Source organism: Hippocampus guttulatus, chromosome 1 (assembly GCF_054856545.1).
Source record: "Hippocampus guttulatus isolate MCC_2025c chromosome 1, RoL_Hgut_1.0, whole genome shotgun sequence".
Lineage (NCBI taxonomy): Eukaryota > Metazoa > Chordata > Actinopteri > Syngnathiformes > Syngnathidae > Hippocampus > Hippocampus guttulatus.
Window position 1 is genome coordinate 23,753,269 of NC_141261.1, and position 16,787 is coordinate 23,770,055.

Consider the following 16,787-nt stretch of genomic DNA (forward strand, 5'->3'; position numbering starts at 1 on the left):
GTAGAAAAAGAAAGCTCCCAGAGTCTGGAATCCTTCAGTGGAGTGTCCTCTACTGGCTTCGCCCCCTCTGCCACTACTGCACCGACTTTGCACGCCGCTGCACCTGAAAGCATTCTTGAAGCCTCTGGCCCTCAGACTATTTCAGGTGGTGCCAAGCTGCAAGTTGTTACCGCAACCTGTGGCCACCAAATGCTCAGTTTGCCCATTTCGACGGCAGTGTCTCCTACCAGCAACCTTAGCTCCATCCCCGCTGCTGTCGCCGTACCTGCCACGCCCATCAACGCTGGAGCTGATGGCGCAGTCAGCCTAGCTGATTTAGAGCAGCTGCAGCACACCCTCTCCCAAGGAGGCCCATCAGCTGCACAGCAGCAGGTTCCAGTTGCCCAGCAGCAGTTGCATCTTGAGCAACAGTTGCAGGCAGCACCGCACCAACAACAACTGCAGCAGACGCAGGAAGTATACCAGGAACAAATTCAGGTACGGCAGCAACAGGAGTTTGTGCAGCAGCAGCAGCAACAAACACCGCAGATGACGCCGCATGCGCTGCTTGAGTATCAGCAACAGCAGCAGGCTATGCCTCAACATCAGTCCCACACGGACCATCGGCAGCAACAACTAAACACACTGCAGACGGTGTACACACCAGAGCAGCAACAACATCAGCAGCTCGTTTGTAGTCAGGTGGCGCAAATGTCCCAAGTCTCAACTGACCTGCCAACACAGCGTTGCCAGACGCAAAACGCAGAGCGAGAGGACGTGTCGAGCACCGCCGACACGATTCCTAAACAACACCCGCTCCCCAAACAATCCTCTGTACAGCAGTCCGAGTCGCAAGTGTCCACGGGAGACATGAGCTTCACAGACGACCCGATGCCGTGGCATCCTTCTTCGGACTCGTCTTTGCCACCTCTTCATTTGGGAGCGACCGAAGCCTCCTTCATCCCTCTGTCCCTCACACTCACCCCTTCCCCTGCGCAGCCTTCCTCGGTGGCCGAGTCGGACAGCGAAGGTCCCCCCAAAATAGAATTTGGAGACAATCGTATGAGGACGCTGGATGAAAAGCTGAGAAATTTGTTGTATCAGGAGCACTGCGTCAGCGGTGCGTCTCCAGCCGGTGGGGCTGTGTCTGCACTGACCTCAACATCGGCGGCCTCCACATCTGCAGGTGGCGATGAGTCTTCGGAGCCACAGGCGTTGTGCATCCCACCCCCTACTTCTGTCTCAGATGCATCTCCACACTCCACATCCTCCACCACCTCCTCCTCCTCCTCCTCCTCCTCCTCCTCCTCCTCCTCCTCCACCTCCTCAACCACCACCAGTCCTGACCCTGAAAGCTGTAAAGGACCACGGGGAGGCTCTTCAGAAGTTCCCCAGTCAGCCAAGCAAGGCCTGATGGAGTTGCAGCTTTGCCCATCTCATTCTTCCACCGACTCGACCGCCACCACCGGCACCACACCCTCTGCAGCTTTTCTCCCCGCCAAACAGGATGTCCCTGCTGAGCCACAGCATCCTCCTGTACCAGGAGAACCAACTATCCTAGTGAGTGACGAACACCCGATCAATCATGGCTTGCATACAGTACATCTCGACGGTATAGTGGCCTCCTGTCTAATAGACGCCCGGTGTGTTGTCCGCCTGAAGCAGAGTACATACCATTACTACATGAATAGATGCCAAGCTTTGCAATTTTCAGAACAATCACTTTTTGTCATATTTGTTAAAACTGGTCAACTTACATTTAAGTCATTGAACACCCCTGGCCACTTGATGAGGAAATCTACTCCGTAGTCAGTCCATATTCAGTTGAATGATGTCCTTTTCAATGTGATGCAGCATGTTTCTTGTTTGTCCATCTTTCTCTTTAAAATGTCTCAAGCCCACTCTTATTTGTCCCAACTGTTTTAGGCTATAGCCCCCCACTCTGACAGCAGCACCACTGAAGAAGCATTGCGGGCCCACCGCCAGCAGATCCCCCTCCGGAATGGAGCGCAGCAGCATAATGCTGGAGGTGGATATTTTGGCCTAAACCTGACATGTCCTAGTATCAGAAATCCGGTTTCTAGCAAGAAATCCTGGACTCGCAAATTCAAAAACTGGGCATGCAAATTGCGCCATTCCGCCAGCTTGTTCAAGAAGCCCAGATTCCAGCAAGGTAGCGTGCTCTTAGGGATTTCTAAAGACACTGATTGACTGACTGACTGACGAGAGTGGAGTGTGGTGAGTGAGTGAGTGAGTGAGTGAGTGAGTGAGTGAGTGAGTGAGTGAGTGAGTGAGTGTGATGTTGCACTTGTAAATGGAAGTAAAATATCTAGTACTAGTTTTAACATACAGTAGACAATTAACTTGCTTAACTTGCACCAAGTGTTGATGTCAAACATACTGTAGATGGATAACCCCATGTTTGAATATTGTTATGTAACTGCATTACAGTGAACACCCTGCTAATTTGCGGTTCATTATTCATAAATCCACTTTTTTTCATTTTTTTTTAATCCCTTTGGATTTAATCCCTTTGAATCCCTATTGTTAGCTTTAGTCAGAAAAAAACAAATCACCAATTCACATTTTTTGCTCCTTCTGTAACTGCGATAAGATCCCACAAGACGGCGCTAAAGGCAATAGGTGAATCAAAAAGTAGTAATTGTGGTTGAGGAAATACAGTGGTGCCTTGAGATACAATTATAAAATAATTTAACAGTATTTGCCACATTTCTGCTTCAATTCACTGGACATTGTGCGGCTCCTTCTGGTGTGTACGCCTTGGCCTCCTGGGGCGGTCTAAAATGGACACACGAAGAAGAGGTTCACAACCGTGTATGTGTGTGTGTGCATGTGTGTGTCTGTATATATATATATATATATATTTTTTTTTTTTTTAATCCTCGTCTCACCCCTCGGGTGGTGTCCGTCCCTCATTCAGCTCGGGTCCTCTACCAGAGGCCAGGAAGCTTGAGGGTTCTGCGCAGTATCCTTGCTGTTCCCAGCACTGCACATTTCTGGACTGAGATGTCCGATGTTGTTCCCGGGATCTGTTGCAACCACTCATCTAGTTTGGGGGTCACTGCCCCGAGTGCTCCGACCACCACAGGCACGACTGTCACCTTTACCTTCCAGGCTCTCTCCAGCTCCTCTCTGAGCCCTTGGTATTTCTCGAGTTTCTCGTGTTCCTTCTTTCTGATGTTTCCATCACTTGGGACCGCTACATCCACGACAACGGCTTTCCTCTGCCCTTTATCTATGATCACGATATCAGGTTGGTTCGCCATTACCATCTTGTCAGTCTGGATCTGGAAGTCCCACAGGATCTTCTATATATATATATAAGAATTATAAATATATATATATATATATATATATATATATATATGACCTCCGTGGGCCGCGCCTCGCACTCTTCATATATATATATATATATATATATATATATATATAATTCAATATATATATATATATATATATATATATATGACCCCAAGGTCAAAATGGGAAACACCTCCGAAGGTGGTGGAGAAAGACAGAGCGAAGATCCTGTGGGACTTCCAGATCCAGACTGACAAGATGGTAATGGCGATATATATATATATATAAAAACACACAGACACACACACACACACACACACACATGCATTGAGAAAGTACGTACATCTCGCATCAGCAGCACAAGCTCAGACAGACACACGCATCATGGTGAAATAAAAACTAATCTGAAATAAAAAAAATATAGGACTGTATCATTGCGGTCTTAGGAACAACGTTGCCAGCTTCCAATCGACATAGCCAAAAAGGACCAGGCTTGGAGAATGGGGAGCGAGGAAGTGCCTCACACGTTAAAACAAAAAACGACCGGACGATGTCGCTTATCTCAAAAATATGGAAGTTGGGTCACTTGTATCTCAAGGCACCAGTTAGACTACACAGACGCTTCTGGTGCATATTTTCAAAATCTGTCAGCTTTTTTTTTCCCCAGGATAATGTCAAATGTTTGAAATGTTATTCAAGTGCATATCAAACTTGGTGGAGTATTTATAATTCAATCTGTTAATACAAGCATTAGGAATATTTTAATACTGGAACATCGGTTACTCACTATTTGGTTCTCCCTATCTCCCGCAAATAGCAGGGGTTTATTGTATCCCTATTCTATGATCAGTGCTGACATTATTGCTCTTGTGGTTTTTGTTTCCACCATATGTAATATTCTCGGCACTCTTTCCTTTTGCATGGGTTGCTTGTGGCAAGATGAGCGATGAATAGTGGCGCGTGCATGGGGAGTGGAGTGCCGATGGCCAGGACATGTGCCTTGATTTGACAGCAGCCCTTCCCTCCCCATCCAAGTCCACAGGCACTGTCAGCTGCGTCGCTCTCAGCTCACACCACAAAAAGCATCTTAAGGGGTGCGCAATTGCTAAGCTGTATTCAGTAGTGATTCTCAACCAAGGTCTCGTGACAGGTCACTCACTTTTTTGTTTATTCCTCGCAAGTTGATCTTTGCCCAGTTATCTATGCCAGGGACGTTGGAGCAATGATCTCTTCTGTGAGAGGGCGGAAGGTACAAATCAACCTGTTGCCATTCATGCAGCAGAATGAATCGCCCTTTAAAGCGGCCCACATTTCTGCAAAGCCAATTTGCGAGTCAATTGCGATGAAATCTTTATTTCAGTAGCACGTCCGCCTCATATTGCAGAGGTGCAGGGTTAAATTCCGGCTCCGGCCTTCCTGTGTGGAGTTTGCATGTTCTCCCCGTGCCTGCGTGGGTATTCCAGTTTCCTCCCACATTACAAAAACATGCCCGGTAGGTTGATTCAACGATTTAAGTTGTTGTCCCTAGGTGTGATTGTGAGTGTGAATGGTTGTTCTTCTTTGTGTGCCCTGCAATTAGCTGGCAACCAGTTTAGTGTATCCCGCCTACTGCCCAAAGTCAGGTGGGATAGGCTCCAGCACGCCTGCGACCCTTCTGAGGGCATTCATTTCTACTGAGCAGTATTCATTTGGCTCAGACTGGTTTGATCTTTGCAGTTTTAGCTCTTGGATGTTAAGTCACTTTGTTCGTCAAGGCACCGTATGCATGTGTGGCTGATGATTGGTGGAGAAGCAGGAAGCCAGCCAGTGGTACGCATGGGTGGGAATGCAACGAGAGATGCTTTTCTTAGTGGTGTAGGTAAAGGTGGGTCAGTAACGGTTTTCCTGACAAACCGCCTGGAGATAAACACGATGTACAAAGTCATGTCTTTAAAGAGGATCTAGATCTTAAATTGGATTTTGAATCTAAGACCCACACGGGACTCTCCGAACTGACCATTTGCCAGCTTGTGTTGTACCTTGAATAGTTGTTCATAAGAAAGATTTTATCTGAGTTTTAGTTATGTTTGTATTAGAACTGTCCTTTTTTTATAAGCCTGTACAGTTCTTTGTACATCATGACTCACTTTACTGATGTCGCAGTATTTTTTTAATACACAACTCACAAACCTGCATGCAGCCAAAGTACTCTATGTCACAATTAATAATGAGTGATTTCATGGATGGATTTTTAACATGACTGTATCTTTGTGCTCCATGTTTGTCTGTATCTGCATGTCCTCTCTCGTGGACATTATTCTGTGTCTGTCTGTGTGTTGTGTATATTTATGTATCTGTGTCTCTCTTGCTCCCTGTTATCCCTTTTGGTTTTTACCCCAGTCTCATTATCAGACGGCCGGTCAGCTGGTCAGTCGTTCAAAGAAATGAAGGAGGTGACCCCGCATCCAACTCAGTCGCGCAAAGGACGATTCCATGTATGGTTTTGATCTCACCGTTCATTTGTTTGGACAAGGTACACAGTGGTGATGTTTCCCCTTATCTGCTCTCAACAGGTGACCCCTGTGCCTCAGTCCTCCCCACCCAAGAATGCGTCATCAGGCTGCGGCAGCACTCACAGAAAAGTGGGCCGCTTCTCCGTGACAAAGGCCGAGACGCAGGATGAGCAGACGGACGGCTCCCCGGTGGCTCCTGTTCTGCTCCGGGAAAGGAGGAGATCTCGTGCAAAGGAGGCCGACAAAGAGAGGACGCTAGCGATGGCCCATCTTTCGAGAGGGCACGGGCATAGGCGCTCCCCCGTAGATAGCAGCGATGATGATGACGACAATGCGAGTGAGTTGGAGGATGACGACCTGAGAAGAGAACTTCACAAGCTGAGAGAGAAGTAAGACAGACTTTCTTTTCACTCAACCCTCCTTTTACATTCATTTTTCAGGCACAACAGTCATATGCCTGGGTCACTCTGACCACAGACCATTATTCAAGGAGCATAATTCACTTTTTATTTTTAATGAAAAATACATATTAGAAATCCCCCCACCCACCTCCCTAAAGGTTCAAATATGGCAATTTTTAGTAGCCAATTTGAAATTTTGAAAAAAGCTTGAGACCAAATGATTCTTGGATGCTGAACTGTCTAAGGCGGTGATTCCCAACCAGTGCGCCGTGGCACATTTGTGTGCCATGAGAGATTGTCAAGTGTGCTATGGGAAATTGTCCACTGTCAATTATTTTCTCCACCCCGCCAAAATGTTTTGTTAATCAATCCATGCCAACCACATATATAGTAACAGTCAGAACACTCAAAAGTTCTTCCAACAGATGACAGAAGGTACATTTTTAACCTGTGTATCCATCCATCCATCGCGGGCGTGCTATCTCAGATGTCTGGGAAGATATGGAACCACAGTCATTTGCTCTTGTCAAGTATCACGTTAATACATATTTTGGACATGCGTGCCTGCTGCTGCTGATGTACTGGTGACGTGTCTGACCATTATGATCGATTGCAGTGTAATAAAGCAGTGATTTTTGCTTGATTTAGCCTATTAAATTAGTGATTCAGCTTGATTCTGATATTGGTGCGCAAGGGTTCATGATAGAAATTAAAGTTAAGATAAGATAAGATATCCTTTATTTTACTACCAACTCGAGTGATGGGATGTTTGGGGATTAGAAACCTGTGAGTTTTTTTATTTTTATTTTTTAATTTCCTGCAAAGTGGACTTTTGGGAGATGCAAGCGTTCCACCGATTATGTACTATTTCTACATTACCTCAGCAACATTTTAATTTTATTTATTACCATACAAATGCAAGCAGAAGATAAGCATTTTTTTAAAAACATGTTCCCACCAATCATAATTGATATATGGCAACGCTTAATGTCTGAGCTTAATACAACACATTGACTGTGTTTTGGACATTCAGGCACATCAAAGAAGTGGTGTCGCTTCAGGCCCAGCAGAACCGAGAGTTGCAAGAGCTGTACAGACAGCTTCGTTCCCAAAAAGACCAAAGGCAAAGTCTTCCTGCTTGCTTGTCTTGGAGCCCCGCCCTTCCCACAGCGCCCCCATCCATCTCCCCTCGGCGACCCAGGCCAGCCAAAATCAAACTGCGGCCGCGACCTCACTCTCACATGGATAACAACGGAGTCACACATGCTGGTAGATACATTGGCTGTGCTCATGATTTCTCACTGGTTTTCGCTGTGTCATTATTTTTGGTACTCCCTGTCCAGCATTCCAGCAGTCGAGCAGTTTTTCAAGTATGGAGCAGAGTGGAGGACCTCCTCGTTGCAGCTACAAGGATCGTTCCTCATTGCCTGTCAAAAGAGGTATGCCACCAGAGGTGGGAGTAAGCCACTTGTGTCCAAGTCTCAAGCCATAACCTTCAAGGGTCAAGTTATGGCTTGAGGGGGGAAAAGAAAAAACTCAAGTCGAGTCAAGTCGGTACGTAGTTTAAGCAAGTCTTAAGTCAAGTCATGTTCAATCTTTTTCTGTCACAATAGATACTGTAGTCGTAAAAATATATTGCACTGATCAAAACCCAAGCAAATACATTTGTACAGTAGCACTAAAGATGAAACGAACACATAAGAAATATATTTACGTCTCTAAAAATTCAACAAGAATGTACAATTAATTTATGTATATAGACTGTTTCGAAAAATATTTCTTCTTTAACGTTTGCATGAGTCTTTACAGATACAAATATATATAACTGTGACAATAAATATTGAATCGTTATACGGTTTATGGGAGTAAACGTACTGTAGTCATCAGATTTAGAAACTGCATCATTATGTAAAAATAAGAATTGTTTTTGGTACCAATCTGTTTGCCAAATCTATTTATCTATGTAAATGGGTGAATGAGAGGCATTAACTTAGTGCACTTTGTAGGGTGTGGCTTTATGAAGTTTAAATCAAGTTGATTTGCATTCGTTTAAGGGGCCCTGTCTCATCAAACATGGCAGACATGCTAACGTCCAGAAAAGCAGCTCAAAGTGGAGTCTGTGTTTCCACTTGTATGCTTAAACCGTGTATTAAAAGAGAGAGAGAGAGATTTTCATGTAAACAGAATGGTAAATGGTCTTTCACTTCCACCAATGAAGGCGCTCAAAGCACTTCTAGCTGATTTCACATTCACAAACTGATGGCGCAGCATCAGGAGCAATTGGGAGTTCAGTATCTTGCTCAAGGATACTTTGACAACCCCCAATCTCTGGGTTGGTTGAGACTCCCGTTCTACCCTGAGCCATGCCGCCCGCAATGACAACAACACAAGTCATTGAATTCAAGTCAAAGTCGCGCAATTCAGAAGGTTTTGCCAAGCAAGTAATACAATCAACGACTCAAGTCGTCTCAAGTCCAAGTCACGCGACACGAGTCCCCCATCTCTGTGTGGTACTGTGATTTGTGGCCGTAGTTTCAGAAGTTTGTCATAGCAGTGGTTTTATGGCAAAAGGAGGAAGTCAACTATCTGGGCGCTTCGTGACGGGAAGCCATCATTGTGTCTGCATGCTTCATTTGTTGTGCAGATCAAAGCCCTGCCAGGAAGAGCACCTTCACTGATGAATTGCACAAGTTGCTTGACAATTGGACAAAGGAGGCAGTGGGCCAGAACATGCCCAAGCCTTCTCTCAATCAGATCAAGCACATTCAGCAGGTGCAAGAGTTGGGAGGCTGGACCCAGCCAAATGAGGTACCACCAACATACACACACACGCACGCACACACACTAAAATGAATACAAACTATTCGTACTCTGAGCCACAAAGACAAAAATGCTCTGTGCTCATCGGCATTCTCATGAAAACTGCCGGTTACAAACAGAGGTAGTTTAAAAATCGGAATATTTGCTTATAATAGGTTTTGTTGCTCCTTCAGGATTGTCATGACAAACATTTAAAATTTAATTAGTAGCACTACACCTTTTAACGTCATGAGATTTGGACTTGATTGTCAGTAAGCACATGGATTGCGGAATCGCTGTGAAGTTAGGGGTGGCTAAACTATGGCCCGGGTGCTGTTTGGCATGATTAGGACCAAAATGATAGTCACAATTCTTTTCGATCAATATTGTAATTATGATTTTGAATCACGATTATCCATTATGTCAAGTATATCATCTGTATTTTGATTGCATTACTTCTATTCTGATTACCATTTGTAAACAGTTTTCAGTGCAAAATGACACTTGAAAAGAGAATAAATATTAAAACTACAAAAAAATGATTATTTAATTTAGAAATTACAAAGGGCTGACTGAATCAATATGCAATAAATGTGCACTCACGAAGTCCAGACAACAGATATAGGGTACAGAAGGACCCTTGATCACTTTCCAGGCACTTGGCACCTCATCATGATTCTCCTCATCTCTGGTTTTAGCTGTACTTTATTCACTTGACATTGCTTGCTCTTCTGAATCCACCAAGTCAAGTCAAGTCAAGTCAACAGTATTTATAGAGCACTTTCAAACAGCCATCGCTGCATACAAAGTGCTGTACATGGAGCAATTTAACATGCACAATAAACAGTAAGACAAATCGGTAAGAAAGGCGGTAGAAAGCACCAAACAGTAAAACCAAGAACAAATCTAAGTCATGCTGAGTCGAATGCCAAAGAATACAAGTGAGTTTTGAGGAGGGTTTTGAAGATGGGCAGCGAGGAGGCTTGCCGAATGTTCAGTGGGAGGTCATTCCAGAGAGAGGGACCAGCAACAGAAAAGGCTCGATCCCCTCTGAGCCTCAGTTTAGTTCTTGGTACTTCTAATAAGGTCTGGTCCGCAGACCTGAGGCGCCGGGCAGGTGTGTAGGGGCGGATGAGCTCAGAGAGGTCAGGTGGCGCGAGATTATTCAGAGATTTGAAAACAAATAAGAGGATCTTGAAAATAACTCTAAAATGTATGGGGAGCCAGTGAAGGGATGCCAGAGTAGGCGTTATGTGCTCCCTCTTACGAGTACCAGTCAAGAGGCGAGCAGCGGCATTCTGGACCAGCTGAAGGCGCTTAATGGAGGACTGGCTGACTCCAAAGTAAAGGGCATTGCAGTAATCGAACCGGGATGTGACAAAGGCATGAATTACTGTCTCAAAGTGTTCATGTGAGAGGAGAGGCTCCCGCTGCAGGCTGCGCTCACTTGTTATTCGGGCAATTTAATGAGGCCTTGCATTTGTCCCCTGGTGGACAGCTAAAACGTTGACAAAGTGCTCGATTAGATATGCAGCAGATCAGGTTAATTTAATTGTGGCAACCAACTCGCAATCATGATTAGAGTTTGATTAATTGTGCTGCACTCAATAGAGTACAGAAGGACGCTTGGTTTGGCGCACCAGTATACAGAGCAAACAGTAGCAACATTACCACAAGATGTCTTTCCCCGAACAGGTGGCTTCACAGGGTTGGTTTCCGTTGGTCCCACTGAACCCACAGGTACCCCTGGCCGCTGCCAGCTTGCCTGTGTCAGCCCTTCCCCAGAACACGGCAGGGGGGGGCCTTCCGAGCCCCCCTGGGTCTCCACCACAAGTGCAAATGGCCCAAGTACCACAAATGCAGCCCAGTTTACACCTCCAGCAGCAGATGACATTTCAGCAGTCTCCGCTGGGCCAGCATGTACATCATCAGCCCCGACCGCAAAACCCAATCCGGCCACAAGACCCCATACGGTCGCAGTCTCTAGCGCACACGCCGGCTGTCGTCCAGCTGCCCGGCTCATCACATCAAACCCAACCGCTGCTGCCTTCCCGCGCCGCCGCCTCTCCTACGGTCGTGTCCTCGCCGCCTGGCGACACTCCCTCTGCGCCCGCGGACAGCAGCGTTGCCGGTGGGGGGGCATTGGGCACTTGTTCCTCCTCATCCTCAACTTGCTGCTCCTCCTCCTCCTGTCTGAAAGCTGCTGTACCTTCCAGTGCCAAAAAGAATCACCCTGCAGACACCCCTGCCTCCACGCTTCCTCTGGGACAGGAATGAAACCAAGGTTGGTATGTTTGTGAAAAAAAAAAGGCACCAGAAAAGCAATAACTGAGTTGCAGCAGGATGTAGCACAGATCCATTTGGAGTATTCGGCTGGATTTACACTACAGTATTCTTCTGCTATCCGCAGATGATGGGGAGTGAGCCCATGTCTCAAATACCAGGGGAAAAAGGGAGGACCTGACCCACCCCTTTAAAAACATTTACGAATTGCCTTCATCAATCGTTTTAAGTAACTGTATACATGCATACTCAGAAATATGCCCCCTAAAACACGTGTGTATGATTTTAAACTCATTTTACAAGACTAGACAGGAAATCGACAGGTCGATACACAGCAGGAAACTCCTGCGAAAACATAGACCATTAAATAGGGTGTAAATATGCTCCCTTCGAAAAATAAAAACATCTTAATTGCCACCGGCAACCTGTTGAGGTTATCTTAATTTAAACCAGTGACTGCAAGAATCAGTTCAGGCCAACTAAATACGATGTAATATTTATTTTTTGTGTTACTTGAATTTATTATTGTGGACCTGTTGGTTGTTGCTGCCCAGGTTATATTTTCAAAATCTGACATTGGCGCTAATCCCTAAATGGGCGCTCGGCCCTGCAATGTAAATCCAGTCTTAGGTAGATTTACACACGAGGGGGTTTTAACCGCATCGGAGAGTGACGCAATGGAGTGTGAATGTGAGATCTGAGAGGTTCCAGTATGGTCAGATTGAAGGTGACATTGAACGCATCACCTGAGCTTTGTCAGTAGTCAGACGCATGGGTCTCGTTTTTCACGTGTTTGTGTGGCAGAGAATTTGCGATGCATGCCCGACAAACATTTACATATCCAAACGTCACCATCGTACCTCCCGAAACAGAGAAAATATATGTTGATGACATGTTTTGTTTCCACTTGTCAATGCTTGCAGTGAAAAGACTATCAATTTTAAAAGTGCAATTAGTAATGATCATGGAAATTGATCAGCATGTGTTGTCATGATTTGTCTGTATGTCATAAAATATTTTTGTAAAAGTCAAGTGATGAAACTTTTCAAACCGTCGGCTTCAAGCACAAATTGCTTCAGTGGACCATAAAACAAAACCAACAAACAAAAAAAGTTAGCAGCTTCCAGAATAGCCTTTATTTCCAGTTGTGCAACTCATATTGACCAAAAGCAACAATGAAGAATTTCTGCTGTGTGGCTCATCAATCCCAGCACTAAACTCCAATTTGCGTATTTTCAGACTAAAAGTCCCTCTGAAGTCACCTTTTTTTTGTAATATTTTACTTTTTACTTCATCCATTTCTTGCCGGTTGGTGCACTAAAAGAACGTCAACACGATTAGAGAACAGAGATTTGGGGTGACAGTCCGAGCTCTGATGATAAGAATAAATCAAAACAATTTGCACCTGAGTATGTCACAGTTCCAGCTAAACTATTAAAAAAAAAAGAGTGACAAGTCTAAAAAATAGGGTAATTACATGTAATTAATACCATCCCAGCTCATGTTACTTTTGGTGTTCAATGCTGCTTTTGTATGTAAAATTGTCACGTAGGTGTGTGACATCTTGGCTTGCTTTTATCAATTTTGGAAAGCGTCATGATACTGCACCTGTACAACATATTGTCACTGTCTGGCGGAATCGGCGCAACTCCAAATTCACCACTTTAAGGAAATCCCCCCCCCCCCCCAAAAAAAATTTCACAACTCCTATCCAGTCCTGTTCCCGTTCAGCATGACTCCCACTCCCATACCACTACCATTTTTGAGGTCAGCTACATTTAAAAAAAATAAAATGTATGTGACTCATTTATTGAACAGTTTGTTACCCCCTTTTTCCTCACTGACTCTCTATTTTGTGCATTTCTCTATTTGTTCCTACTGTATAATTTGGGTCCCGTCTGCTCCCGTGAACTTTTTATTTTGTACTGTCCCAATCTCGTGATTCGAGGTAAAGTTGAGTCCCATCCCACAGGAATTCTCGAGAAAATGTGACAATTGTCTTGTGGTCTGCTCAATGAACAGATATTATATGTACCTGGACAATAATTAATTTATCAAATGAATGAAGACAAAATATGAACTTTTTACTGCTGCAAGTGGCGTACATACTGTATGTGAAGTATGTATCCTTTTAATAATGCCTAAAAATAATGGGACTTATCAGATTCCGCACGACAGCGACGATATGTTGATTTGGTGCTGCAAGTTTGGCATCTCATGATTAAAACAGAGTTGCACCCTGCTAAATGATGCATTTAAAAATTGTTTTCGAGTGCGGCTAACCGCAATTTGAGGAGCGGCTCTCGGTGTGAAGCATGGCAATGCACACAACCAGAAAGATAAACAATGGATAAAGCTCTACCATTGCCATGACTGATCTATTCAGAACCATTCATTCCAGAGTCGCAAAACCTTTATTCGCTGTACTGGCAATGTTTTTCAGGTAGCGTATTAGCATTGTGAGTGATCACAGGTATCGCATTCAATCAACCGCTAACGTCATGTCAATACACTATAAACACACACATCAAACACTCGACCCTGTGATCAGAAATGACCAACATATGGCAGCTAATGTGTGAGAAACATTTTCGTTTCATTGGGGAATTGCTCAATAAAAACGGTTCAAGCCTCTGCAATTGGACATCTAATGTGACTACCCCAAGGCACAATCAGCTGCTGGTGAAATTCATCGGCTTGGTAAAGCAAACCCACAGCAGAAATGTTTCCTTCCACATTAGCCGTCACATATCATCAAATATTGTGGTGACGTGCTTTGGAGTAAAGTGCAAACCGTGAAGCAACTGCCAAGTTATTGTGACCTGGCAGCTCGTTTAGATTAGCACATTTTGCCTTTTGCATTTTTCAGTGTGTAAGTCGTGTTTCTCCTTTTGACTCGCATGGAATCATTCATGCGCTCAAATGAGCCTCTCCAGGATGACTCAACCAACTTTCTTTTCTTCTTTTTTAATGTTAATTGGTGTAGTTGACCGCAAACTGTCATAAAATAATGTGTGGGCAATTTATGTGTTCAATACACACTGCCAAAGGTTCATGATGAAAGACAACCCAGCCCTCGATGTTATGCACTCATGTTCTGTGCAGCAGTATGCAAGCAGATGCATTACACTGGACTGGTTTAGCAGCATACTTAGCCGTGCAGGATGAAACTTTGCGTTGTTTCTGGACTTCATTCAGAAGATCAAACATTGAGAAGATCAAATAGTTGGGTTACTTTGGGCATCGTTTAGAATTGACCGGTGATTTTCTGGATCCTTCGCAGTCATGCCTGATACTAACTTGAATACCACAAGCTTGATTGTCACATTGCACAATGTGGAGCTGGCTTTGTGTTCCCAAAATCTAAAAAAATAAATAAATAAAATAAAATATTTTAAAAAAAGAGAAAGAGAAAAATATTATTTTTGTATTTTTTACTGGAAACGCTTCATTAGAATATTGTGATCTTAACAAATCAAAACGCGTTCTCATACGTGTTCCATGGGACTCACCCTGTTTTTTTTTTGTTTTTTTTTTAATACATCTTTCTGTCCTGAAACAGAAAATATTTGCCTTGTCGAACTTAATTCCTAACACAAACATCACACCTCTTGACTTCACTCTCCGATTGGATGCCATCAAAGTCAAGTGAGTCCCGTTCATGCATGACTGAGAACCAACGATGAAGAAACACATTTGGGAAATCCTAAAAAGTATGTTACTAGTGATTTGCCCTCTGTACATTGTAACACAATCAACTTTTGCTTTTATTTATCTTTTGTAACTAATACAAATAAATGATGTCCAACATCCACATTCTTTTCTGTTTTTATAAGGCATGCACAACTATCCACTGCATCATCATTACATTATACATTGTATTAAAGCTGATCTTATAAACAAAACAAACATGTATTCTGTTTTTTAAGCATTCAAAACATGCAGTACACTCTCAAGTCATTATTGGCGTATTTCCATATTTCAAAATTATCTTCAATATGTTTTTGTTGTTGTTGTTGTACTGCAGAATATACATTTTGAGCATTGAACTGTACAATTTTGAACATTGAACTGCACAATTACATCCAGCATTTTCGATGATTTTTATTTTTTGGCCACACAAGAAAGAAAGGGGAAAAAACTTCTGGGGATTTTTAAAAAAGATATAATTCCTGAATAGATTATTGTTATTCTTGAAAAATTGCAACATTTCTTGAAAAACACTGCTTTATATTAGTAAGATTATAACAATATTCTCATAGTATACTGTAGTGATTCTAATCACTGTACCGTTGCACTTATTGTACTGCATGTGGAAGATCCTACATTTTCACTTTTTTTCCCCCATTTAATAATTGTCATTTTAGTTTGTTCTTCACAAATGTGACTTTGTTTATATGCCATTGATGTAAAGTGACAGGCAGAACAATGAAATACCCTTCCATTAAATGGCAGAAGGTACAATTAACATCGACGGGTGCTTCATACTACAGAATAATAAATGTATGGGTCCATATTTCACACTGAGGAATTACAACTGGGAGTATATTGAGACAAAATCGTGATTGCACTTGACTGTACGATATACATTTTTGTTTTGTAAAGTTGCGTAAGGTCATCTAATGTACAGGTAGGTAAATATGTGACGAGGCTGAAATCATTTGGTGACACTGAAAACCTTTTGACTTTTTCCCCTGTTAAAGTACAATTTTTTTTTCTTGTAGACGCTACGAGTATTTTCCTTGAATTACTATCAATCAAGAAAAAAAACTTGATTGATAGTTACAAGTTTTTTCTTTCAAAGATATGGATTTTTTTCACTGCTACAGTACCGTCAATATGTTGATCCAGAAGTGGGGCAACATTTAGGAACCTTGTTTTGTAGGGTCGGTTGGGGGTGTACTTAATATTTCTTTTATCACTTTTTGCTCTGTCTTCAAGAGATTATAATGATATAGATAATGCGAGTATCAGGGTGACATTGGTTTGAGTGACTCAAAACATTAAAAAGAAAAGAGAGGACTTAAAACTAGGTGTGCCCATAGCCAGAGCAATCAGCTTGGAGATGCCGTTTCTGCTGATTCAAGTAGCTGAATTTTTTCCCTCTCTCCCTCTTGAAGACTAGAGGTCAGAGGATTTACAACGTGTCTGTGATAAAACTGTTTGAACCATTATAAGCAAGGCATATCAACGAAATTATGCAAAAAGATGGATTTTATCTGTCATATATGAGTTGGTCATCAGGGTGGCAGGAGGGAGGTACAACGGGAAAGTCCTTCGCGGGACTGTTCATGCGCTATTTGCCAGTGTAAAGAATAAGTAGCAATCACTTTTACGATAGCTACAACTACATTTTGCCTCAATACACCTAAATTCTAAACAACAGGTACGTGCTTTGCGCTAATTGATTACTTTATTTGGTTTTTTTACTCGCCTCTGCGAAGACATTATGACTGCCGAAAACTTTATTGTGCGCACCCGTGTTAACAGTGATGAACAACGGTGACGCTGT

General features: G+C 43.2%; 1 protein-coding gene across 1 annotated transcript in view; it reads left to right on the forward strand.

Moving 5' to 3' along the window:
* Positions 1–15,089, forward strand: part of wnk3 (WNK lysine deficient protein kinase 3) — a 53,940-nt gene extending 38,851 nt beyond the window's left edge. Inside the window, exons 18-25 of the mRNA XM_086121209.1 lie at positions 5–1,539; positions 1,906–2,152; positions 5,680–5,774; positions 5,853–6,181; positions 7,227–7,462; positions 7,537–7,632; positions 8,838–9,001; positions 10,688–15,089. Of these exons, the coding sequence (XP_085977335.1) occupies positions 5–1,539; positions 1,906–2,152; positions 5,680–5,774; positions 5,853–6,181; positions 7,227–7,462; positions 7,537–7,632; positions 8,838–9,001; positions 10,688–11,269 (3,284 nt within the window). The 3' untranslated portion in view covers positions 11,270–15,089. The remainder of the gene's footprint in view (positions 1–4; positions 1,540–1,905; positions 2,153–5,679; positions 5,775–5,852; positions 6,182–7,226; positions 7,463–7,536; positions 7,633–8,837; positions 9,002–10,687) is intronic.
* The last annotated feature ends 1,698 nt before the right edge of the window (positions 15,090–16,787 follow it).